This window comes from Porites lutea, chromosome 2 (assembly GCF_958299795.1).
Source record: "Porites lutea chromosome 2, jaPorLute2.1, whole genome shotgun sequence".
Lineage (NCBI taxonomy): Eukaryota > Metazoa > Cnidaria > Anthozoa > Scleractinia > Poritidae > Porites > Porites lutea.
Window position 1 is genome coordinate 48417079 of NC_133202.1, and position 27842 is coordinate 48444920.

The 27842-nt window shown below is 38.4% G+C and overlaps 1 protein-coding gene across 1 annotated transcript; it reads right to left on the reverse strand.

Annotated features, from left to right (window-relative positions):
- Positions 1 to 1284: 1284 nt before the first annotated feature.
- Positions 1285 to 27842, reverse strand: LOC140928896 (mucin-like protein). The gene is made up of 20 exons (XM_073378699.1): positions 27801 to 27842; positions 26127 to 26284; positions 24922 to 25266; positions 22330 to 22430; positions 21463 to 21549; positions 17732 to 18312; positions 16542 to 16763; positions 15465 to 15797; positions 14771 to 15025; positions 13647 to 13840; positions 11848 to 12184; positions 11076 to 11201; positions 10352 to 10474; positions 10048 to 10170; positions 9168 to 9296; positions 7480 to 7605; positions 6659 to 6768; positions 5727 to 5842; positions 4754 to 5116; positions 1285 to 2478 (listed from the first exon to the last, which is right to left on the reverse strand). Exons 6-20 carry the CDS (start codon positions 18291 to 18293, stop codon positions 2328 to 2330), a joined length of 3270 nt encoding a protein of 1089 aa, XP_073234800.1. The 5' UTR covers positions 18294 to 18312; positions 21463 to 21549; positions 22330 to 22430; positions 24922 to 25266; positions 26127 to 26284; positions 27801 to 27842; the 3' UTR covers positions 1285 to 2327.

Consider the following 27842-nt stretch of genomic DNA (forward strand, 5'->3'; position numbering starts at 1 on the left):
CTGGAAATAGAGATTGCACGAAAACACTAAATTAAGACGCAATTAATCCATGTAGTCATACGCCAATGGTAAACTATCAGGACTACTTGGGATTAAGAAAGGCACTGATAAGTCTACCACCTACATTCTAGGTAGTATCAAGCTTTAAAAAAAAACCCAAAACAGCACTCCTTGGAACAGAGCATATTTTAAGGGAGGTAAGTGTCATTTAATAGACTCAATAGAGCGTTTTCACTCACGTGGCCAGGATCTATGCAAATTTATGGGAACAAAAGAAATTGTTTACATGAGAAAAGAGTTCAACTCCTAACGGATCAGTGTTTAGAACACCAACATGGCCGCCGTTTCATTGTTTTAGGACACCAATATGGCCGCCGTGACGTCATGTGAAAAAGCTCCATATTGAGCTAAAGTATGGTGCCCAAGGTTTATGGTTTGAGTTTGATGACGAGACGCTAGAGGCCTTGCATAAATTTAACAATTTAGAATATTTCCAACAACATAGGCGGGTCCATAAAATTAATTCCCACAATAACAACGTTGCAAGTTCGGATATCTACAGTTTCCAGCAATGTATTGTTATGTTACGACGAGGGGACGCTTCACTGCCAATTTGCGTAAAGCTTCTACTGTACATTGGCTGGAGATTAACCCTTTCACTGCCAAATGTGGCCAAAGGCAAATTTCGACCAAATATCCAAATTTCATTTCCCAAGATTTTGACGAACAAATAGCATCATGTGAAAGTACAGGCAGAGAGCTTTCATTTGAGTGGTCGTATCATAGGATTTCGTCCACAGACTCAAAAGTTAGAGTCACCTTACAAAATTCCATCAAGCACTCTGGCAGTGAAAGGGTTAAAGATCACATGTTACGGCTATCGTTTAAGAAAGGGCACGCCCTGTTCAAAAAAAGACGTAAATGGTATATTTTTTCAAAAAAATAATTCCAGGACCGTCACGACTCAAAAGCACTGTTTACCCTTGAGGGCTCTTGGCAAAATACTTGTTCGGTGCTACCAAGAGAGAATTCTCACTTAGTGCTACTACTTTAAATTGCTACTGGGAATGGGATTTGAGGCAAACGTTATATGGGATGGGGGCTCTTGGAGCTAAATGATAGGTTAGCCTGGAAAAATGGAAATTGTAAATCCTCACCACACCCTTAAAGCCCCCTCCCCAATGGGGGGACCCTGAGAGGGCAGAAGCCCGAAGCGGGGTACAGAGCAAACTTGGATTCTACGCCATAGCAATCGAACAGACATATAAACCCAAAAGACGCTCAGAAGGATAGCCAGTATATTTTCACCTGGTTACAGCTCATACAGACAGTATATTCCAGGAATAGCTTTCAAAATACATAAGCGTAGTTTATGCCAAGGATACAAAATTCGCAAAAATATATTATTAATGCAGCATTTAACCCTGTAAGCCCTTAAAGGGTTCAGTATCAACATTCTCCTAATAATATAAATGCTTTATAAAACAGATCGGTGACAAGAATTAAGGACTTCATCACACAAGATGAATCTGGCTGATTCTACAAAAAGTACTCCCCTCCACATTTATGGGAAACGTTCGGGGGCAATGAATGAGAATTTCACTTTTGATACTAGGGTTTAAAGGGTTAAGCAACGTGCAGGGTTATAATAAATACCTATACTGGCCGACAATGCCTGAAATAGCAATCTTAAAGTCTCTTGATCGTATCTGTAAATCCTACTTTTTGAATACATCTCGATGTTAATAAGACAGAGATTTTCATGTTTTGCGAGTACATCATTCTAGGTGAAACAAGAAAACGTCCTGCACGGTTATGATGTTTCTCACACTAATTACTTGAGTGCCAGTCAGGACTAATTCCCGCTGTGCGTAGCTAATAATTCTAACATAAAATAGCTCTAACTTAATGTATAATTTATTTTTACTTCTAAATTCACTTGTATCTCTCGTCCAGTACTAGGATGTTATAGCAGGGTCTCTTCACGAAAAAGACTAGCCTCTTGAGAACCAAAAACAAATTGAATATACTCATTCAAGACAGAATTTCTTGACTCGTTTAAATACTGTTAATTGAGGATCGTCTCTTTCGTTAACAAAGTTAGGCCAAACATAAGAAAGAGACAGACGCACCCTAATTTAAGTTATATTCAATAGACTAAAAAGGTGCATTGAGTTCTTAGCAGAACAATCGTTATCAACAAGCGCGCACGTAAATAACTGTTTTTCTTATAAGTAACTTTTACACTAATAGTCCTTCGAAAACGGGACTTAAGAAAATTGTTTCTTTGAAACAGCAAAATTTATAAATAGCCTGAACAGAATTATTCAGAGTACTCCTAAGTCTTCTAGGTTGTTATCTCGTCCATAGAATCCGTTGTTATTAAAGATTTCAAAAATTTCTTCAAGCCCTTCTCCTCCAAGATCGCGACTCCAGTTTGATCTTCGCCAGTCTATTTCTAATTTCCCTTTGTTTCTCCTGATAAAAACAGAACCAATAAAAACGTTTAAATGCTGTTTTTACTAATAATGTTTAGGTAATCTTCAGAAAGTGAATTAAATAGTGCACTGTTGGATAAAATTATGAGTATAATAATAAACAAGTATTTTTATAGCTGGTCGCCCCATGAAAAGAAAGCGAAGACGGTCTTGGACTCTGGATTCCATGCCATGGATTCAGGATTCCAGGTACTGGAATCCTGATTCTTTGTCAGTGGAACTTGGATTCTGGATACCAATCCTTACTTTGATTCCGAATTCCTTGAGCTGTATTCTGGATTCCAAAGGCCAGGATTCCAGATTGCACAGCAAAAATTGGAAGGATTCCGGATTCCACATGTAGGCCTGTCCCGATTGTGCTCGTAAGATGCTGGAAACTTGCTTACTGGAATGCCAAAAAGTTGCTGCCGAAATTCCTACATATTTTATTTTATTTTTTACATTTTTTTTCCTTTAGTTTTTTGTTCTTCACAACAATTACTAACATCGGTCCAGAAAAATAGCTTGGAGTTAGCTTTAAAGAGATCCTCGCAATTATGGCAGAAATTTTAAGGGTACTATTATTAATTAAATTCATACGGCAACAATTGCCTTTTCAGGCCTGCGAAGCGTTATGTGGTCATGGGTTGATATTCATTTGATACAATCCTTTCTTAACTATCTGAAGAAATTCGCATAAATTGAATTCTTCTATGAAATCGTTGACTCTTTCGTGCTTGATATGTGCTCTAAACTTATATTTTGCTCAAAAATTGCTCGAAGTTGTCCAAAAGTTGCAGATCACAATCGGGACAGGCCTATCTATCCACAAGCAAGCATTCCAGAATCCGGATTCACTTACATGAGGAGAAGTTTGCATTTGCCACTTCTCGTTGAGATCGATGCTCTCTATTTCAAGCGTGATAAGTGCGCAAAAAAACAATAAACAAACAAACAAGCAAAACAACAACAACAACAACAACAACAACAAAAACATAGCGGCTTGTCAGTGGCGGATCCAGACCTTCAGATGGGGGGGGAGCGGTCTCCAAAAAATTTTTTTTTGCCCTTCGGGCCTCAATAAGGGGGGAATCCAAGAGAGGTAAATCTTCATTTTCTTTTAAATGAGTTTGGTGTCCGATCATTTTTTTCCTTCTTTGAAAATGAACAGTGGCTTTCCTCTCTAAAATGTAGACTAATTCTCAGAGCAGAAAAAAACAAATCGTCAGAAACGTGTTCAAAACGTCTATTCATACATAATTATAATCATATTTAGTTTTGGAGTTCAAAGAAATTAAGCGGTGAAGTTTGACAAAAATTTCCCTGTAGTTTCTATTTCAGACAAATAACCTTAAGTAGGCTGTATAGGAAGTCCTTTTTTTTACGTTAAGTGAGTTTTCTTTGTAAAACAGCTTTGAGCAAGCACGAATGATTCTAGGAAACAGTCAGTTGAACCTCTATTAAGCAGCCACCCTCGGGGTATCGGCAAGTGGCCGCTTATTGGAGGTTGGCCTCTCAATAGAGGTGGTTCGTCGTAAATTACAGTTGAACCTCTCCACAACGGCCACCTTGGGGCCAGAAGAAAGTGGCCGCTGTCGAGAGATAATAATAATAATAATAATAATAATAATAATAATAATAATAATAATAATAATATACACTGATATAGAGCCTTTCTCTTAGTGATCCAAAGCGCTTTACAGTCAGTGAATACTTAGAAAACAAATAATTCAAATACAACATAACAGGATTTAAAACCCCAACTGGCAGGAGGCAAGCAGTTGGCTATCTACAAGCGCGGCCGAGGATTTGAGCTCGGGACGACCGAGAACAAATCCAGCAAGTGACCAGAGCGGGACTCGAACCCGGGATTGCGAGTCTGACGCGCTGACCACTCGGCCACGCTGCCTGTTGGCCGGAAGTTTCGACCGTACCATGATCGTTGGCAGAAACATCAGTTTCTTTTTAAACAAACGCGCGACGGGAGAAACATTACTGGTCCACAATCGGTCGTCACCTTCTATCTCAGACTGTATTTTTCTTTATCATATTCTAAATTGAAGTCAAACTAAGAGTATTACGCGTTTGATGGGGAGAACTCTCTTTGGGACAAACAGTGGCCGCTTAATAGAGGTTTAATTTCTCATTCTTTTCTACAATTATTTCGGGACTTTGATTATTGGCCGCTTAATGGAGGTTCAACTGTCATTTTAAACTGCACGATATGAAAACTGATTAACAATATTTATTATTTCCTATATGTCAACATATCTTACCTTCTATACACAAACATGACAATTAAAATTATCAAAAGTAGAAGGACCAATCCACCAAGAACACCAATTATAATCCACACGGTGTCATCACTACTGCTGGTTGGTGCGACAGGTAATTCTGTAGGTGTGGATGTAGGCTTGAAAAGAGCTTCCACACCAGTTATATTGGCGCCAATTGCGGCTTCAATCTGTCGTTTATAAAGTTGAATAATTTCAACTAGTGCGTTGCTAGGGAGTACTGATTGGTTTCCAATAAAAAGTCCCGCTGGCTGCTGAACGTAAAAAGCCACGAAAAAAGTACCCGAGGCGTTTATAGGATAACCAGGGAGAAGATGAACTCGCAAAGATAAATAGAGGTCGATTCTGATGAGGAAAAAAAAAGAAACAAACAGACAAAAAAAAAAACAAAAAGGCGTATTAATGACTTAATCAATCAATCAACAGTCAATCAATATTATTATAATCCATTAAATAAGTAAATAATAAATGAATGAATTATTAGTATCATTCGTAGCAGTTTCTTGTCGTCGCGTAATGTTCTTCCCCAAGTGTTTTACGATGAAAACACTAAAACAGCTGCGTAGGGACTTAAGAAATTTACTGAGATAATTTATTAGTAACAATTAACTTTAAAAAGTCGACTTAGGAAACGTCGGTGTTACTCCACCCAATTATTTGTGTTTAGATATCGCTTGAAACACTCTCTCCCTCGTGTTAATAAGTAAAAGCCGGCGTTCAGAGGTAAACTAGGTGAAGACACACAGGGGGCCAGGGTCTCAATAAGTCCCCGTAACTTTTCGAGCCCGTAATCAAACACACAAATATTAATCTTAAGAAAAAATGTGCGGGATAACAAACTAGTCCATTTTGTTTTTTGACTGATAGTTTTATCAAATTATCAGGAAAAGTATTGCAACCTAGATCTTGAATGTAAACCACAACAGCTTTCGTGATCCGTTAATAACTAAGTTACCTTTCTTGCCGTGTAACGGTTAATGCACATTCTGTTCTGTTCACATTACAATATTCGGACGCAACGGACGCCATTATTACTTTAAAAGCCAGGTCTGTTGTATAATCCCATTTAAACTATGAAACAACAAGTAAACAGAGAGTAAAAAGATAGTTAGTGTCCCCATAAGTAGGTCTGAGAGGTACACAACTTGGACACCGCAATATTGCTTTCGTGCTGCAATAATTATATTATATCAGTGATGTATTTTATCCATTTTGAAATCACTGGTGATCCCTGCAATCTGACAGGCTCTCAGCAGTGTGATTTGTTCACGAGTCACACGATTTTTTGCTCTAAATAACATTTGTTCTAAATCGCGTCATTCATGTTCTAAATTGCATTATTCCTGTTTTAAATCGCGCACCATTTTCGCCCTCTATTACATCATTTCTGTTTCGGGTACAAAATAAGATGAATAAGCCCTTTGTTTCCGCTTTTCAACAAACTGGCTACTAGATCAAATAAATATTGGTACTGACTGCTTGGATTCTGTGATTTCAAAATGGTTGTAATAAAGTGGTAATTGAACTGAGTGTCGTGTAATTTTGTTCTGAATCATAGCGTGATCTCAAATGGAAATCACGTGTATGATTTCAGACTAAATACATCAATTACCATTATTAATGTCACCTTGTGCAATATTAAGATTACGTACAACTGACTTACCATTATAATATACATCTTTCCTCACAAACAAAATATATGCTGTGATTTTTTTAAAGAGTGAGTTTCACCAACTTCAAGAAGTTTTTAATTGATATCATTGACGAACGCTTCTTTGCATAGATGATGAGGAGGGGGGCGGGGGCATATGTATATTTTTCCTCGCATTAAATCGTTTGAAGAAAGACACACAATTACTAACAATTAATACAAGAAAAAATACTTACATTGCTATTATAGACAATGGTTATCTGCACCGCCTCCAGTTCTTCTTCTGCTGATGGCATTCGCGGCTCAGGAAGCTCAGGGATAGGGACTGTCTCGTTTATCTCCAGAGCTATGACGTAATAACAATTATCGCTATTAAAAACACGCACGGCTAAGAACCTGGTTTTTAGGAACCTGTTAGGCTACAATTTGCCAGGTAGGACCCTTACATACAAGAACCTGTTTAGCTTTAAATTTGAAACAGTTTCTTATTTTCTAAAATCTATGAAAAAAATTCTGCACACTTGAGGAAATAAGATAAGTCAACATTCAGAATCCTATTTGGAGACATAGATGTCTTATCATTCCAACTGCAATGTAATAGAATGCAGATTTCATATAAAGAATAAACTGAATATCACGTCGCAGGTTTTAACTTTCTTATCTTCTTCGTTCAGTGAAGCCCCTTTCGACTGTTCAAAAGGCGTCGGACCGTGGCCATGAAATCTTAAATAGCAAAAATCCCTATACCCGGCAATTCAAGGACACTCATTATTTGAAAGCTTTTTTCGATTTTTCCAAGTCAGATCTAAGTCTTGCTAACGATTACTGGAGTTCTGAAGATCATCGCTTCGATTGCGGTCGAGGATTTTCTACACCCGTCTCTGGCGACAAACACCTTACTGAAGGTGACTGTAGTAATTCTTCGTAGAATAAAGTGTTTTTTTCCAATCTCAAGCTGAAGGCTTCTTGGAATATTTTAATCGAAAGTTTATCTTAAGTCTAATACAGATACTGTTCGTCAGATAATTGGCCATATGTGTCCCCATTACATCATTACCTCTGCATTGTCCATCAATAAAGAAAAGGTTCTCTCCACAGTCACATCTGTAAGTACCGATGTCATTGATGCACCTTTGAGTGTCCGTGCAGTTAAACAACCTGTCATCTACACACTCATTAATATCTGGAAAGTAAAAAAGATTGGTAGAATGCTTCAGCTTTTTGCCAATTTGAACCTAACTTAAAGGACATCTTTATTGGCTATTTTGGAATTCTCCATATTGCACTCTGTTTACCCACCCCGCCCCCGCCCCTAAATGCTGCATAAAGTTTTGTTTTCAGTACTCTAAGGAATATGCAATTTTCTCAGGGGCATTTGAAAACAACAGGTTATGCATAATTTGGGGGCAGGGGGAATAAACAAAGCGTATTATGGGAGATTTGGAATTATTTAAAACTGAATCATTGGATAATGCGATTCTAGAGCTCTAATTGGCTTAGCCATCATGGTATACGAGCTATTATTAAAAACTGAATCATTGGATAATGCAATTCTAGCATTTTGATTGGCTTAGCCGTTATGGTATATGAGCTATTATACCATGCTCTCCATATATGGGCTTTTATAACTGCACCGAAAATCCAAATTCACAGTAATTTCGACGGCTGTCACTTAAAAATTATTTTTCTTCACATTATCTGCCAGGTTTTTTTTAGCCGTTCTGCTGTGTAAAATCCTAGAATCCCGATGAGTTTTTAAAAAACTAATGTTCATCGCTACAATGTTTTGATTTTTCATTCATGCAGTCCAGGCGAGTCCGTTCGCGCGTTGACAGTTTTAATAGACGTGTGACATGTGAACAGCGGAAGTCCCTTGTCTTTTCCGGTTTGTTCTAGTCGGGGAGATTCAACGAGATTTTGTGGGCGTTTTTAATAAAACAATTATTCCACTCGCGCTTGTTGGATATGAGATGATTATAGCCAACTCGGCGCTACGCGCATCGTTGGCTATCTATCATCTCATATCCAACGCGCCCTCGTGGAATAATTGTTAATTATATCATGCTTTCAAAATAGGGTAACTGTACTCATCTGCTCAAAATTAAAAACAAACTGAAAATCGGTTGTTTTAATAAATAAAGTCGGGAAGCCTGATTCTCGATATTTTGTGGGCGTTTTTAATAAAACAATTATTCCACTCGCGCTTGTTGTATATGAGATGATACAGCCAACGAGGCGCGTAGCGCCTCCTTTGCTACTACCACCTAATATCCAACGCGCACTCGTGGAATAAATATTAAATAGACAAAACGGTGGATACGCTCCCTAAAACGGTGATCCTTAACGCTTCCTTAGAACTAAATTTTCTTTGGCTCTTTTAGGCTGACACCAATTTAATACAGTGTCGGACACCCCTATAAGATGGAAATATAGCCTCCTTAACAGAGACAAAGAGTTCGTCCTTGTAGCCCCTTATCGGATCCTTAGGGCTAAATTTCCTTCGACTCCCCATAAGACAGGCACCTGGCCCATACGGTTTCTGTCCTGAGGACGGTTGACCGTAGTAGGTTTTATCAGTACTCAAGGGCTTTGAGGCCTAGGTCAAAGGTGTGTTCGGGCCATATGATTGACCGGCAATATCAGTCTCGCTAGAAGAACTAAGACAAAATGAAATTTTCTCCAAATATAGGGGAGAACTCACACTGCTGGTGTTACTTCGTTATGGAAAAAAGACCAAAATATTACCATCACAAGTGTACCCATCGTCGGATAATCGATATCCTCCTGGACAAGAGCAATTATATCCTCCATCGATGTTCTGACAGATATGGCTGCATCGATGGAGAGGGTTAGCCGGATCACACTCGTTGATGTCTGAGAAAAAAATGCTTAATTTAAGTATTTCGCATCTAAAGAGCTAACATGCACAGAAGACATCGCTTAGTGCTTAAACCTCGGCAACGCACGGGTGCGTGAAAATAAGCGACATTTACAAGCTGCAGCAAATCGATTCTAGATTCTGTGCATTTTTTGTGGTGAAAATATGAGTTCCCTGAGACTCACGTACTGAAACGGTTTATCGTCCTTTGACTGATATACTGTCTGGTCTCTACGTAAAGTTGGATTTTGGGTAAAGAATAGTCTAGTGTATACGAGAAAGATATTCGTAAGCCTGTTTAGAATACGTTATGGGGGTAACAGGAGGGAGAAACGATTGCGTGCAACAGCCCTTAGTCAAGGCGCGGGATCCATTTATATATTTAAGGAATAGAAAACGGTTTCCGTGTTTGCATAGCCTGTCACAAACACGAGAGGGGTTGGAAGAATTTGATACAGTTACTCCATCGCGAGGAACATGTTGTCACCGTGGTTCGGTAACAAGAGAGGATAAAGCTCTATCCCCTCTAGTCGGTAATGATTCCAATACTTACACGTATCTTGTATTTATCCCTCCTTACTACTTGAATTACTGTTTTGCCTTTTTTCTGCTGAATAATTTTTTATTCTTTGTTATGCATAATATTAGGGCTGCTTAGTTAGGAAATATGATTGAAACCTTTGCCAGTTCGGCTTTGATTCGCGCCTTCATTATTAACAAAGGCAGAATCCTTATAATATCAAGTACCTGTGCATGTCTTTCCATCACTCTGAAGTTCGAAGTTTGCAAAACAGTCACAGTTTGCCTCATTATTGGCATCCCTGAAACACACATGTTCACAGCCAGGATCTGGAGAACAGGGGTTCGTTGCTAAAAAGTAAGAAAAATAAAACTATTGAAATCATCTCGTCGATTGACTATATAATTGAAATTCCAACGGTTACGTATTTACGCTTTCAATTTTGCCATTGGCAGAAAACCTCCCATAGCAAATAAATAAATGGGTGTTACTACAGACAAAAAGACAAGAAAAAAGAAATACAATGCATACCCACGCACTTTCTCCAGTCTGCTGGATCTACCACGAAAAACTGATTACAAGAACAGTTAAAGCTTCCCGGCGTGTTATCACACTTGTGCATGCAGTCATTTGATGGCTCGCATTCATTGATATCTATACAGCAAATAAAGACATTCTAGTAATGTAATTGATTGCATGGTCATTATTTTTAGGGTATGTCCACATGACTCCGTTACAGTTTGTAAACAAAGAGATAAATTAGCATTTAAGGCTTCCATCAACAAATAAACGAAGGTGCTACGCCAAAATTACGCGTCCTTATTCGCTATGAAACCTAACGTTAGCGAAGAAATTACTTGTAAATGATACAAACACAGCTTCATGTAAAACAAATATCCCAAGAAAGTCCCAAGTATTATATCGGCAAAGCTAAAACCAACAAATTGAAATTTGAAAAGCCTGTTAGGCAGACAGCTTTTCAAAAACTACAATCAGTGCAATCCATTGTAATCTTTTTCAACTTTGTACGGCCATCCTTGCCTTTTTTGGATGTGCAACGCTGCCGCCGTTTTCGTCTCGTCACGCAACGCAGACAAAACCGGCTGTTACAATATGCCTTTGAAAACCTTTTGGCGAGACTAATCCAATTTTAGATAGATAATATTTTGTCATTTTGTGAAAAGAATGTGCTAACAAAGTTATCTTAGCAGAAGTCCCATTTAGAGTATAGTTTCTGTTGAGTAAAGCTTCTCACCTTCGCAGCTTTGTTTATCCGCTTTAATGGTGAATCCATCGCGACAAGTACAATAGTAGGATCCCGCGGTATTGACACAGATTTGCTCGCAGTTGTTTGTATTACTAGTTTGACATTCGTCGATGTCTAAGGAAAAAGTTCAACAATGTAAACGCTAACAGGTTGTATATTAGAGAAATTTCCTTAAATGGGCTATTAAGGTCTTTTAATGCATACCCTTTATGTTGTTACAGCATTTCCCAACATGGTAGGTGTTTAATCCTTCTGAAAGGGCTCAATATTTCAATTCATTCAACTCATAAGCTACTCGGAATTTTGCCAGAATTAAGTAACGCCTTTTGCAGTTGTTCGAGCCGTTTTCTGGTCCAACTGTCTGACTATAAAGAATCAATACCGCCCCAAATGCCTTTTCGATGTCGAGGACTGCGCTGCCTTCAGCCCCTGATGCTAAATTTAAGCTTTCATTACGCACAATGCAAATTTTCAAATTTTCGTTTTCTCTCCTCCTATCCTCTTTCGCTTTCCTGGCCCTGTTTTTTTTTCTTTAGATGGGCATTCACTAGGCTTTATTTCGTGCTAAAGAGGTCACTTGAAGTCACACTGGCACGCGTAATAAAATTATAATTATCAACGCTATATGTTCTAGTTTAAAAAATTTCTTTTTTTGTCTCTCTTTCTCACTAAACTCATAATCATTCATGAAAATACTCAAAATCAAAGTGACACAAAATTTAAACGGAGGATAAATTTGAATCACAATAGCCGTACCCACCTAAACACTGAGCGCCATCTCCGGTAAATCCTGTCGGACAGGGCCCACAAATATATCCACTAACATTTGCTGGTGGGGGAAGATCAATGCATGTAACTCCTATGTAACACGGCTGACCATTCAATTCGCAGGCATCAATTTCACTTTCGCAGAACCTTCCCGTATAACCTCCTTGGCATGCACATCCCAAGTAAATAAACTTGATGTCGGTGTTGATGGAATCACCCTCTTCTGGCTCTATGCACTGACCATCGTTGTTGCAGGCGCACATCCTAATTGTTGGATTCCAAAGTGCGCTTGCACCTTTGTCATCAGTAGCAACGATTGATAGATTGAACTGACCAGAGAAAAGCGACAAAAACAACAACAAAAACAAAAATTAAAAATCTGAATTTACTTTTTTGGCTAGGTGACAGCAGTTTGAATGAATTTGATCATTTTCGTTAACTTCGAGCTTTAAAGTATAAATCACTGAAAGAAACATCTATTATTGGTAATATCATTGTCACATGTGCAAATTATTCGGGATTATTAAAGCAAACACCTTCATACAAACTCTGATAAGCTTGACTAAACGAAATCTGGCCTCTGTTTTTATGTTTACCCAAATGCAATCGCTTCAAGTCATCCCTTCTCCTAGGGCCTTTCTCGATTGCTCTTGCCTTCGATCGTCTATGGCAACCTCCTTCCCATGGTCCTCACGTACCCGTCCCAACGGGTTAGAGAGTGAACCTGGGCCGAGTTGTTCAAAGCTGGGTTAAGATAACCCAGGGTTAATGCGAGATTTGAATTCAGATTTGAAACCTTAAAAAGCATTTCAGTTTTAATTCTTTTTGTCTACAAGTCGATGATTGAAAGCTCTAAATATAACAGAGAAAATTATCCGAGAAAATGCTTTTGAACACAAGAAAGAGAAACCCGGGTTAAATTGAACCCCGGGTTAAGCGGTAATCGGCCTTCGAACAACTGGGCCCTGGGAAATAAGTTGCGTCTATGGTTGATGGAGTTCATACTGAGGTCTGTGATCGTTAAGGTAGTGCTGATATACCCTCCTCCCACCGCTTCCTTTAATCACAAATAACTTGGATTCATTTTATTCTCATTAGTTGTCTTCGTGCCTGACCATTCTACGAAAAAAGGGGAGAGTTAACGCTCTTTCTTGTTTCATACACCGTAAAATTCTGAAAATAAGCCCCGGGGATTATATTTTTCAAAGGCCCTTTTTGAGGAGCTTATTTTTGGAGGGGCTTATAGTCGGGGAGGCTTATCTACGGAGGGAAATTTGCGTTTCAAAATCGTCCGGGCTAGCCATATAGTTGGAAGTAAATTTACCGTTTTTTCTTTGTTTTACTTTGTATTTGAGGGCAATTTTCCAAGTACAAGTCCCCGGGGAGCTTATAATTGGAGGGGCGATTTAACGGAACGTTTTTGCGTTACCAGATTGGGGGGTTTATATTTGGAGGGGCTTATACATGGAGGGGCTTATTTTCGGAATTTTACGGTATCTATTGGTTGTTTTGGTTTATTGTATTTTACAACTTGTTTGTTTGAGTCGCGCTACGGGCTCGCCAAAATACAAACAACCAATAACGATACTTCGCGATACTATAAACCAGAGCACCTCACAAACTTTACGCGCGCTTTAGTTTTCGTAACACTGGTCCTAGTCTCTGCTGCACAGCCGTTCTTTGGGTCGTCACGCAACGGTCCACCCCACTGGAGCGTTGCGTGACAACCCATAGAACAGTTTTGAAGCAGATTATACTGGGTCGCGCTGATTGTTGTTTAAAGCTATGTACCTTTTGTGACGACAATACAGGCCAATCAAAGTAGAGAAAGTTCCCACTTTGTGTTACCGTGGCACTTTTAGGTTTGTTAATCACTTCAAACTTTACAGGGTCTTCGTCTTCCGCGGTAATATTGAACTGAACAATTCCACCAAGCGTTGCATTTATTACATCCGAAGCATTTACTATCACTGGTGGAAAATTTTCTACAGTAGAGAACAAAACATTGTAGAATATTGTTTTCACGAACTGTCGGCTTCTCGACGATTCCCACCAATAGAGTACCGAAGTGTGACGTCATAGAAAATGAAATTTGTAAAATTATGGGATTTGTTAAGATATTCTGAAACAACAACGTCCAAGACGCCGACCCTACTCGCCAAAAATAAGCAATTTGGGGCAGATTGTCTCTGAGACATTAGCCCAGTTATGCTCCGAGACTCCATACAAATCCTTCTAAATCTTACCTGGTTCCTAATCTTATGAACCAAGCCAAATTTAGAAGGATTTGTATGGAATCGTCACAGCATAACTGGGCTAATATCTCAGAGACAATTTGCCCCGAATTGCTAATTTTTGGCGAGTAGGAGTCTTGGACGTTTTTCTTTCAGAATATCATAACAAATCCCATAATTTCACAAATTTCATTTTTTATGACGTCATCACTTCGGTACACTATATTGACTTTCTTTTCCCTTATGATTTTTACCCTTGGTTTTTCCTCATTATCCAAAACAATTCTCTTTCTCTTCCAGGGTTCGAGAAATCGGGTTGGCTACTGTTTGTCACAATTGTAGATCACCATTAAGATGAATTCAACTAAGATCTTGGTTTAAGGAAATAATAAAGCACATTACACATTAAGGAAAAACCTGCGTGGCTCGGTCCGATGTTTTTAAAATGTTAACCACTTCAACCAGGACCAAACGTGGCCGAAAACAGTTATGTTACAATTGTGCCTAACTAGCATGATTGTAAAAATCCACTGGTGAACAAACGTTTGTTTTTAGTTGAAAATGCTTACCGAAAAATCTTATTACAACACAAAGAATCGAAAGATAACACTGGAAAAACAACACAGTAAACCCCCCGCCCCCACCTTTCCCCTCAGCAACACAATTCCTCAGGTGACTTACCGAGAATCTTTGTTTCGTTCTCCAACTGAATATTTATATCTTTAGTTACCAGTCCAACAGACACGTCGTTGGTGGCTGCAGCGTCGAATAAGCACTCGATGTCATCTCCACATCGAGTCCTGGCCTCTCTCTCCACAGATGCGTTAAACCACGTTATGTTTTCAATGAACATAGGCAGAAAGTCCGGTTTCGCAAAGGTATCTACGCTTTCATTTTGAGCATACGTAAACAATGACTGAGACTGATTGATTTGCCCTGAAAAAAAAAAGCGTTAAACAAGAAAGATGTTTTTTTTTTCTTAACTACACGATGCAAGAAAGAAAGTTGTCAGACGAATCAACGTTGCCGTTGTCTTTTATATGTCTTTCAAGAAAGCGCTTAGGTCGATCCTTTCTTACGCTGATTTTTAAGTGTGCGTTAGCGATATGGCTACGCTCTTTAACTATAGAGATCTCTGATGTGCCTTGCACAGGTGAAACTGTCAGCTTATCGCCAAGAAAGCTGGAAATCGTCAGTTGACGCCCCTTATGAAATACATCGTCGCCGATAGCTTAGATAATGTAAACTTTTCCGGAAAGAACTTTAAATTTGCAATGGTAATAAAGTTGTACCCATAAATCCATTACGTCCCATTGGGCGGGGTTTATACTTTTCAAGCGAAAACGGTTTTTCATATATGTAATCAAAAACTCACACTTAACGCCAAAATCGAAGTGGATTTTCCTTGATGTTAAAGATGAAGGCAATATCGTCCCATCAGGCAATGTGAAGTCGTCATTAGGATTATCATTCCAAGTACCCAGTAACCCTCTGGTGCTGTTTCTGTAATCTTCGCTAAGAGTGACCACAAAGGACAGCATTTCTCTTTTCTCGCAGAACTGCACGGACGTTGTCGAGGGAAAAAAGACCTCTACACAGTTTGCTTCTGGTTTCGAGAACGAAAGGTTTCCGCCGACATCTATGGTTTGATTCGTCAGTTTGGCGTAGTTAGGGTAAATTGTTTCTTCAATCAAAATGTCGATTCCACCTAAAAAAAAAAAATAAAACGTTTACATGTCTTTAAGTTTTTGGATACAGTAAAAACCCGCGTACAAGAACCTAGATTTTTCCAACTTAGCCTAAATAGGTTCTCATAGAAATGGTATTTAGTGGGATTTTAGACTACTTAGGTTAATTCTTGAAGAGGCTCTTAATTTGATAGGGGCATAAGCGATCAGCACAGATAACTACTACAGGGCATATGTGGTATGGAATATATTGCTGTATTAAATAATTATCTAGAATACAGTTTAGATGATAACCATACAGTAAATTTATCTTTCCAAAGCACTAGCATGCATGTCCTTCATGCTGCATACAGTGACACATGGATCTGTATTCTTTATAATTGCATTGTGTGATCCAGTATTGGCAAAGACGTAATAATGGTTTTCATTTTAGTTTATTCTTTGAATCTTAATGACTGAAACCTAGACTAAATTTTTTTCTGTATTTTCAGCGGTACCTTCATTTTTGTAAAATAAAAGTCTAATGAAAATTTTAGGCTAAACAGGTTCTTATGAAAAGGGGATTTAAAATGAAAATTTTAGCCTAACAGGTTCCTAAATTTTAGGGTCTTATACGTGGGTTTCTACTGTATTGAAAAAAGCTGAATCGTTGAGCACACAGTGAGCAAAGTGTGAATTTGGTGGCCTCAGTGTGACCGATCAGAAAAGAATAATCAGGTCATTCAGACAATCTGATTGCTACTGTGTATCCGAGTAAGTCTCACCTCCTTTCTTGACTTTTACTTCAACGACGCTTGTGTTTTCTTCTTTAGCAGCTCCGGCTGAGAAAATTGTGGCAGTAGTTGAATTTTGTTGGGCAAGGCTTGTCCTGGCTTGTAGTTGGAATACCCCATCTTGTGCATCGATCATTACATATTCACCTAGGCCGTTGAACGTATAATTCCCACCATCTAGTGTCCTAAAATGTGGATCACCCCAGAACCAACCTGGAACAACATAGCAAGTAATTGCTCCAATTGCATCCTTTGTAATTCTTAATCTTTATAAATCAATTATTTCATTAGTTGATAGTTAGTAGGTTTTTTAACTATATTATATTGTTAGGTAACTATAATTGCATCCTTTGTAATTCTTAATCTTTTTAAATCAATTGTTTCATTAGTAGATAGTTAGTAGGATTTTAACTATATTATATTGTTAGGTAACTATATTATATTGTTAGGTGTCCCCAATTAGTAGAGGGGTTCTTAACCCCATCGGCTAGACATTCCAAGACACATTAATAAAGTTTATGTATGTATGTATGTAATTAAGGTATTAAATGAGGATAAACAGAGTTCTCAAGCTTTTCAAAGCTGTTACCTCTTAGGATACTGCACAGCTCCTGACAGTACGCGTAGTTTTGGGCGGTGAAGGAAATTGGCGAAATGCATTTTAACCATGAATTATACTATAAATTCATAAACCTAAGGAGATTTTCTCCAAGTACAATTGGAAAATATTTATGGTACAACAGCCCTACGTCTGTAGATTTCGATCCATGTTGTTTATTTCGATTACGATTGACAACTATCTCGGAAAGTATTACTGTAAAAGGTTTGAACCCAGGAGTCATTTCAAAAGTAGGTTGAGTTTGATCCTCCGGGTGAACGTAGTCCTGAATAGGTCTGTTGTTGTTGACAGTGACTGACGTTTCGACAACCTGTGCGGAAGTCATCTTCAGAGTCAAAGTGAGTTGTATCGGAAAGGTATGTTATTTTCCTGTAATCCGATTGGTCAACTTTGTCTAGGGTAGTCGCACTGTAACTTCGAAGCATTTTAGTTTCTAGAGATTTTAAACAATTTTTCCAGGCTCTAGGTACGAAAAAAGTAACCTTGTTACTCTCCTTTCAGCCTTAGCACTAATTAAGACATCCTTGTTTAAAGAAAGGAGTAGCACAACAAAAAAACTTACGTCTCCTACGAGGTCGGTAAAAAAAGCAATCATCACTTGGACGATAAAAATAATATAGATTGCACAAATCTGGATCAGCACAGCAAAATGTTTCGGCGTCTCTGTCGGTAGTAACCCCGCTAGCGCCAAAAATTGGTTCAGCAATAGCGTGACTTCCGTCCGGCGGACCAGTTATAAGGGCACCAAAGTCATTGAAAGAGAACGAGTAACAGCAGAGTTGTCTTATCCGAAATAAGACAAAGCCAAGATCATCACTGAAATGAATAAAGATCCTGGAGCGTCTGGACCTAAGACAAAAATTTGAAGATGGGTTTGAAAAGTCCGGAGAGAATCGTCCCCTGTCCAGAAATGCCTGCCATATAGTGCACGGACACGCCAAACGCCGGTTTGAACTTTGAGATCGGAACTGCTGATCATACCAAAACCTAAACAGCACGTCGTCTTGAAAAGTAATCCAATCGATGCACCTTTTTATGTCACCGTTTCTTTCCTGGTTTTCTATTCTCCAAAAATATCTGCCTAGCGTGCCTGTATTTCCATTCCTCTTGTCCAAGTTATACATTCCCAGCACTGTGCCCGACCTGTATAAAACAATAGTATAATATTTTAAGTCGATCAAATGTTTGGCGATCACAAAACAGCAAAATATTACAACACAAATCAACAATCTACTCGAGGAACTAGGAAATAGTTGAACATGTGGTATTAGCGACACCAAGTGGTTGCAGGATGGAGGCCTCGAGTCCAAGTCTTGCTCTGACCGCTAGCTGGAATTGTTAACGGTAATTTCGACATCAAATCCTCCACAACCCTGCGTTATTTGGCCCCGGTCAGTTGGGGCTATCAACCCCATTGTGTTTGGTTGATATTATTTCAGGCACTGCCCGGCCCCACTATACTTTGCGCTATAAATACTGTCGAGGGCAAATAAAACGGTTATTCTCAATTAATACTACTTTATTTCACTGTCATTACTATTATTACTTTTTTTATATATTTATTAGAGTTTGACAGTATTTCAAATATTTGAATGAATGATAAACAGTAGTTGAATTTGTTTCGTAGGATATGAAAAACTACAGATTTAGAGGGTTGTTATCAGCCTCAGTTTACTGCTTCGTAAGAATCTACAATCCATATCTCATCATATAAATTTAGCCAAGCCTAAAAAGGGAGCTCTTCATTCTAAGCCATTCACTTGGATCAATATACTTTAAAACCGTATGGCTCAGTCAATCACTAACCGTACCCACCCTCCCACTGACCACAGAGACATTTGTATTATTCACAATTAATAATAGCCTGGGGATGATAGCTTCCCAGACTGACTAATGGCAATTCCTTTGTTTTTAACTGGGCATAACATTGCGACTTCCAAGGCGGCGGCGATTTGCACCGGTCGCCTAAAGAGAGACAACAAAGGTTCTTTTCAAGTCAAATGCTTTTAATAGCGATTTTGATAACTCTTCCAAGCTAAGGCGGTTGGAACTCGCTCAAGCCCAGTCGCTTAAAATGATCATTTGAAGCCGAAATTGTTCCTTTCTGGTCTTTTTGCGATGAAACGAGATCGGTCAACCCGCTTTTTCATTGCTGTTTTAAATCGCTATGGCTACACGAAAAATATATCTTAAGAAGAAAAAAATCTGGAGAGTAGAAGTGGTATTATTTAGATATGAATGACGTGAAAACTGTCCTTTTCTCTAAACTTTTCACTTTTACTAAGAGGCTCTAAGTTTTAGTAAGATACATAGCTTTTGCTGTGTGATAGGAATTTTTGATAGCTATTCAAGTTTACAACATTTTGCGCATAACTAGGAAAAAAAGCTAAGAATTACGGGCACGGAGGGTGAAAAGAAGCACGATGACCCCATTTTTTCTAATTGCAGTATCCCATATATGGATGTCAATTGTGCCAAGTTTGGAAAAAAAATTTGGATAGCACATCCTTTTTAAGGGAATTAACTTGACTATCACGTAAGATAATTTCATAATGAGCCCAATGGAGACCCAGTGATGGGGCATTTTAACATTGTTGATTTCCGTATTAAAAGGTATGGCGAACATGCATGTATATAAAAAAGTACATTACAGTTATTTACTGTAACCTTTATTGTGGAAAAAAGGGCATAGGACATGAGACGCATTGCAATAAATTTAAGGATAAATATAAGTCTTGGTTTAACAGCAATCAGATTGCCCAGGGAGGTTTCCCCAAATAAAGAGAACTAAGTCTTAAAAGAAACGTTCATTTCCTTGTCGTGACTTATTGTCAAGACGTGAAGGAAAAGATATAGAGAATACTTCATGGAAAGTGCTGGCGTACGGTATTTACGCACGAGTTGTTGACGTATCAGAAATCTTACTCGTTCGCTGCGCTCACTCGTTCGATTTCTGATACAAAAACAACGAGTGCGTAAATACCGTACAAAGCACTTTCCATGTGGTATTGTGTTTATTATATACATACTGAGACATTCATCATTTTGGGGGCCTTTTTATTTTAAATCTTTCAAAAATGCTAAAATTTGCCGCTAGACACTTACCGCAAAATGACAACGAAAACGAAGTATCAGCTTTTTAGTAAAAACGTTTGTTAAAAACATAAATAACGGTGAGGATATGAGGTAATCCAAGAACTATTAGTAATCTTAACTGTTTGTTCTCAATGCACAATTGAAAATGAGTGAATTTAAGTAAAATGGCCGGTTTCAATATATGCTTAAGCTTAAATGAAAGGCAAAGTAGCTCCGACAAAAAGCACAACAAAAGCTTACGTCTTTCCGCTGTTGTTTCGCCGGCTCTCTACCGTTTTCTTTATCGACAGTGAAACAAACGAAACTATTCCACTCCATTTCCGAAATGTTTTTCACTTTATTTAGCGAGAAAAACTCTTTGAGTAAAACTTTTCTCGTTGAATGTGTGCGAAGCCGCGCTGCAAGCTGCAATAAAAGGCGGGAATTTTGGCGCGAAACTCACACACCTCTGTGACTTCTGATTGGACGTATCATTTTTCTCACGCGTGAAAAAACATCGTTCGCGATTCTGATTGGACGTATCAGTTTTTTCACGTGTGAAAACCATCGTTCGCTCCTCTGATTGGCTAGAACTCAGTTGCGTACGAAAAATTAACGACATAGCTTTTTGGCGAGTATTTCTCAGTATATATATAATAAACCATTCCATGAATTCCAATCTAACAGATATACTCCCAGACAAAATACAAGTACACTGTACATATAAAACTAAAGAATGATCATCGCAGTAAATTGGAAAATTTACTGCGATGATCATTCTTCACTTTCATCTTCAACCGCAGTTCAAAAATGAATTATTTCATATACTTCACATCACTGTACATATAGTTGCTTTTTATTGAACATTTTGTTACTGTTGAGTTCTTACAGATAAATATTTTACTGCAGAGCAACTAGCCTGCATCGCAGACGCAATTCAACCTCCATTAGTAACGTCTGCGAATTAAAGCAGCACCGATATCCTTGTCCTGGGCCCCTACGGACTCGACGAATTACTCGAAGACTGTTTCGAATTTCCTTCACCTTGATGGGCAAATCGACGATGGAATTTTGAACAAGCCAATCATGGAGCGTACTCAAACCCCAGCACACAGGTAGGGTCCCAGAACAAGGATTTCGGCGCTGTTACGCAGACGGGCTTAACCAGAGTTTAGTTTTGTCTGCGGCGCAGGCCACAAGGTAACTAGCACGCCTCACCCTTCAAGGTTGAGATTGTGAATGCCTTCAGCGCTCCACCCGGCTACTGGAATACCATACACACCTGTCCATTCAGCATATTCAGATCTGCAGGAAAGATAATTGCCAATCAAACCACGAGGAAAACAATATTTTGATAATAATCAGTGTGGTAGGTAATATTATATATGTCATATAATATTATAACATATACCGTATCATCCATTGTCGTGATCATTATTATCATCACATATTATTATATTTCTTTTAATATTGAATCTGAATTGATCCAACGTTTGAACTGGATTAGAACGTATTTTAATATTTAAAAAAAACCTTGCAACCCACAATATTCAGCAATCAGGTCCCACAGAGACTAAAAACAGCCTAAAAAGCCACAAAAACAACAACAAAGAAGTCCTTTCTCTAAACGTTTCAAGCTCACCTAACAGCATTCAACTAGTGATATGTAAGGACTAGGCCAAACTTAGAATTATCATGAGACGAACCAAACTCTAGTTTAGGTCGACCTAAATTAAGTTAAGATCGTCTGTCGGGTCAGACGTCGAACTTAGAAGGCGTCGAACCAATCAACTGAATCAGACCAAAAAGCAATTCTAAAAAATTTTCTCCCGAACGAGGTGAAATAGCATTTAATTTGCTAGTCTAGTTCGTTGAACGTGAAGACCAACGTTTGTCCGGGAGACGATCTTCAGACGTCTGACGCAGACGGATAGAACGTGTTGCGCGATCCAAACTCATGCAGACGAACTTTTTCTAAGGCTAGATGTCGAAGGTTTCCAAGAACTTAACTTACTAAGTTTGGTTTGTCTCATGAAACGTTCGACGTTTGGCCTAGGCCTTTGACTCTGTATAAGTATGACTTACACAGGAGCATTAACTGTCCACTCGATTCCTCCTGAAGGGTAGTTGTAAATCAGAAACGTGTTACCCCAGTCTGTTATGATGACTGCTTGAAAAGTGTTCCTCTACAAACATAAAACTCAGGACATTATTTTAGTCAGTGGTATAGCGATAAATCTTTAACCTGTTCCTAGTTATTTTCGACATCTTGACATCCCTATAAACAAAGTAGAGCCGCGAAGATTTAAAAAATTGTAAACAGCTTTGTAGCAACTTAAATGTTACATGAAGATGATGTGAACTGCGAAAATACAATTTTTTTTAACGACGATATGATTGTCGCAGTGGTAATTGCATTTTAAGCAATTGCAAATAAATCTGAAAAGAACAAATGATCTCGTAAGACTTCATTGACTGGATTCAATTAAACTGTGCTAGCAAGAACCCATCTCTACGTAATCACACTTTCAAACACTCATTCAGTCACTCTGCACTCAGAAAATGAGTGGGGGCCGACAAGCAAACCTAAGCAAGATTGTTTTAAAACGGGGAGGCTACGCTCGAAAGGGGTACCTTTTTCAGCCTTCGGGTATATATGAAAGGGTAGGGATTTCATCAATTAAAGTGTATGAACGGTAGAACTGGTATGTCATTTCAGTCTGTAAACAGGCCCAAATCGGCAAACAGATGCATTTTATAATTGTGAAAAGGCCGAGAAAACGTCCTGGTTTAGTGATTTAGTCTTATCTACTTCTTCAGTGAATTTTACAGCAGATAAAAGGGATACAAAGTTCTAAAGGGGTGCCATTTCTCAATGGAAAATACAATAAAAACGACTCATAACGACAGAAAGTACGACTAATAACCTGCATTTTCGCAAGTTAGCATAAACAGGTTCTTACATAAATGGTAATTAGCACAAATTTAGGCTATGTAGGTTCTTAAATAGATTCTTATTTTCGGAAGAAAAAAACACAACACCGTTGAAGCTAAGAGTACTTAGTATTATATTCAGTTAATTCCTTATATGAAATCTGCATCCAATACTTTGTAGTGGGAGTGATCATCAAGACATTTATGTCTCCATAGAGGATTCTGAATGGTGACTTATCTTATTTGCCCAAGCGTACATCAGTTTTCTTATATAGGTGTTAGACAATAAAAACCTGTTTCAAATTTACGCTAAACAAGTTCTTTTAAGGAGGGGGCCTAATTGACAAATTTTAGTATAACAGGTTCTTAAAAACCAGGTTCTTAGTCACGGGGTTTTCCAGTATAAGAAAGGGGCACCTTGGCTGTCAAAAATTGAATATTGAAGGCTAAGGGTTGGACCTCAGGGCGGAGCCTTTCCGTATGAATCTTTATTGAGTATCCTCCTCCTCCCTGGGAATACGTTATTTAAAAAAAATTGGAAGGTATAGTCACAAATTATAAGACGAATTATTCAGTAAATGCCATTCTGAAAATGAAATGAAACTGGCGATGAATTTTAACACAAGCCGTCTAATGCATGACCTGCGCGCTACTCCCCCTGCTTGTTATGGGCCCACCGGGACAAAGATCTTGTGACGCTTTCCACGATTATGTTGGAAATACATTGAAGGTATTTAAAAAATTAAAAAACTTCTAAGACGTGGTCGCTATTTTAATCTCGCCTATCATTCCACCCAAAACATGGCAATCTGAAGTCTGTATGTTCACCAAACCAGGGCATAAGGTTGAAATAAAATTGTGGCAAAAAAGTGTCTTTCAAAATAGTGCACTTAATCCCCACTCAATCAACGAGCGCTTCCCATTCAGCTAATGTTCTCTAGTTTCTCACGTACCATTTTCCCACCAACAACATAGATCCAACACCTGGTATAGAAAATGGCGAAGACGCTAGTCCTTCGTGCTCGAAACACGTCCGCAGTGACGAAGAGCGAGGAGAGACGGCTCTACTCGCAGGCTAGTACAGGACTAACAAAGCAGTCAGTCAATATTAATATTGCACAGCGAGCGAAGTTTTACAGACCTTGTCACGGTTTTGAAAGCCATCTTGACGAGTAGGCAACCGCGTGAGAAATTACAGCGTTTGTATGAGAAGAATAATTTGCGTAAAACGGCTGTTCTGAAAAAAAAATAATTGTAAACTGAACCTACAGCAAAGGATTTTGGGCGCCGTAACTGTGCTAAACTTTCTCGAGACGCTTGTATTAGATTTTCCATATATTTGTCTGCAATTTTTCGCGGGAAAGTTTAGTCGAAAGGAAGAAAAAGTTTTACAGACAAAAAAAAATAAGTCGCTCTAGCGCATGCAGCTGCATATAAAGCCCTTAATTTTTTCGGTATAATCGTTAGGAGTGAAGCTTTAGGTAATAATTCATATTTTTTTCAAGAAAAGCCGTTTTACGGAAATTATTCGACACTAGATTCACTACACTAGTGACAAGGTCTATTCGAAAGCTAATCATCAATCTAAAGTTGCTGAATTAAAGAGGTTACTTTTCGGAGAATCTAAAATAGCAATGAAAAACGGTCAAACCACGGACTCAAAAACTATCGTTTGTTCCAAAGAAAAACAGTGCATAAGAAAAATGTCTGAAAAATATAATTAATGTGAAAATCATAACTTACCAAACTGCAACGTTCTGTACATTCGTCGTAAGGGCAGACATTTACCCAAGTGACGACCAGAACCCAAGTGGCTTCAAAGTTTCTAAATTTTTCATCGTTAGTGTAATTCTGAACATGACGTGAGGCCAGGCGGAGTATGTTACTTGTTTGATCCGTGTTCTGGTTGCTTTGCTCGTAAGCGTGATAATAAACCTTGGAATTTCCTGTGTTAAATGCTGCATGTTCCACCCTAGCCCAGAATGGTGCAATGAACGCATTTGAACGTAGCCATCTGTAAACACCAAACCTCTGGGGCCACCGCACACTCCATCTTTCGTTAAACTGGATTTTACCATTGAAACATATCTAGCAAAGCAGGAGTAGTGATACCCATCAGTGATATTTTAGTCGAATTTAATTTTTACATAAATTGATGCCGATTTGATTAGAATAAGGCTTAGTTTTGTCTAAGAGTATGTGATTTTCGAAGAAGCTATCGTGAAATTTCTGGGCGTTGATAGGACTTGTATTAAAATCACTGTGTTTAAATATCTAAAGTAAAAGAAAATGAATTATTACATAACCACCAATGAAATACCAGGTGAGCTTCTGCGCGAAAACTTGATACTGATCTTCAGACTTGTAAAGATCACCGTTGCTATGGCTACATAATAAATCGCACCTTTCGCGGCCAAATGATGTCAAAGCGGAATATTTTGGTATCTCATTGGTATTTATATATAAAAAAAAAAAACAATACATGGCCGCTTGGAGATACGAAATTTCTCTTCGAGTTATCGAGAATATTTCACTCGTCCACTTAACACTTAAATTTCGTATCATGACAGACATGTAAGACGGACATATAAGATATCCTCTTTGAAAAGTGGGCTTTTTGCTCCAGTTATAACCGTCTGTTTTTTTTTTATCCGTTTTAAGAAACAAGCCAATTAAAGAACTTAAGACTCCCCTGGCATATCGAAAGCTATAAAGATGCCGTTTGACTTTTTTTACCGGTACTAAGAGAGACACGTCTTGTTTAGTAAAGTTGTGTTTAAAATTGCATACAAATATGAAGAATAATCTCAACAAATAAAGGAAAAGTAAAAAGAAACCTTGAAGTCGGATATATAGAAGAAGGAGTGGAAATCTAATTAAATTAGCTCCCTAAAATCCAAGACCCCTGCAAGCCTTTAGGCAGCAATAACAATTAGCCCGATACCTACCTTCAGTCTGAAACGTCTCCTCTGGAAGAATTCAAATCCAAAACGGCCCGCTCTGATACTTTGGCAGATCACTTCGTCACTACAAGATGGCTCCGGTATGAGTTCAGTATCATTCTCCGGTGGCCCAAACGCAAATAGATTGCTCGCAGGTGCAATTGCTTCAAAGGAGAAAGAAAGAGAACAATAAAAAGGCACTTTTAACTTTTAACGAGTGTGCTTCGCGTGACATTTAGCTTTCCTCCTATGAAGGCTTAAACTGCACTTTTCATCAGGCCGTTGATAAACATTTTCACCATGCAAAACTACAACGTCTCAACAATAGTAAATATGCAAATATAAAATAAGTAAATATTTTGCAGAGATATCTTTTAAGATTACTTCAACTATTTTTTTTGTTCTAATCTGCTACAGTAGGGCTTATCTGTCGAAATATAAATCGCCAGTTGCGGGTGCATAGACATAGACATAGAAGTACTCTATTTAGATACGGTTTACAATATCAGTATTTGAAGATAATCAAGATCCAAAATACTAGTTTGCGTTTTTGCAGTGTGGGTACCCGTTGATGAAAGCTAGTCATTTATTCCATCTTGAAACCTTGTAATGTTTAATGGCTTACGTAGTCCTGACTGAGGGTAGTCCATCCCAAAGGGCAGCCCCTCAACACAAACAACTGAGCTTAAGAAAGTTACTCCTTGGTTTAGAAACTCGAAAGATGTTCTCGGAGTGACAGATATTGTAAAAAAAATGTCACGTCACGAGCAGAGAACATACCGTAAATGTGTGTGTGGGGGGGGGGGGGGGGATGGGGTATTTGCTTCTTTAGTGTTTTGAAGATGATAACCGCCCTTTGTTTTGTTCAGATAACTGAACCCTATCCCATCAAAGCAACAAAAGAATATATAGTAGCGTCATATCTAGATTTGGCAATTACCGTAGCCTCGCGGTTTTAAAATTTTTGAAGTTTATCGTTCAAAGTGTAGATGAGACCATACCATACCCTGCAGCAGTACATAAAGTGGGGATCAAGTAAGGTCGTATTTATTTTTGCTGCCGAGAATGCGTAAATGATTATTTGGTCTCACACGTTTCAAGGCACTGATTCCTGAAAAATTCTTTTTTAAAATGTTTATAATATGCTTGCACCAGGAGAGGGTCACGTCAATTGTTAGTCTAAGAGACTTTAAAAGACAACTCTTGATTTCGTTGCTCTCGATATGTGCACTGATGGAAACCTCAGCTTGGGGTTGCATCCTTTAGCGATATTAAGGTTATACTTGTTAGCTCTTAGCCAAGAGTTAAGAGTTGACTACCTAAGTGAGGATCAATGCTTAAGATCATAGTGGATAAAAAGCAGATACTACTGACATCCACATACGTTCCAGCAATGCCCTCATTAAAAGAGTTTGGCAAATAAGTTATAGACCATAGAAAAAATTACGAACCAATAAAAACCTTAAACAAAAAAACAAGTTATTTCACAAGGGGATAATGGGTGGCCATTAACGCAAAATTGTAGGAATCCTAGAAAGAAGGTACGGTACAAAACAGCTGACTGCATTTAACAACAACGCCATAATCGACAAAATTGTAGATACCAATTACGTAGTCAATAGTGTCTAATGCAACACAACCAAAACACAAACTATTAAATAAACAAATATCAACCCTTACTGGGAGTTGAAGGTAAAATGCTTGAACTAGCCGTTATAGAAA

What these genes read in the sequence shown, in the direction of transcription:
- LOC140928896 (XM_073378699.1), bottom strand. Translation starts at nt 18,293, where the DNA reads ATGTATAACTTGGACAAGAGGAATGGAAATACAGGCACGCTAGGCAGA. An exon ending in TTACCGACCTCGTAGGAGAC is followed by an intron (nt 16,764 to 17,731) that starts GTAAGTTTTTTT and finishes ATGTTGTTCCAG; the next exon opens with GTTGGTTCTGGGGTGATCCA. An exon ending in TGATGGAAAGACATGCACAG is followed by an intron (nt 9,297 to 10,047) that starts GTACTTGATATT and finishes TTTTTTTCTCAG; the next exon opens with ACATCAACGAGTGTGATCCG.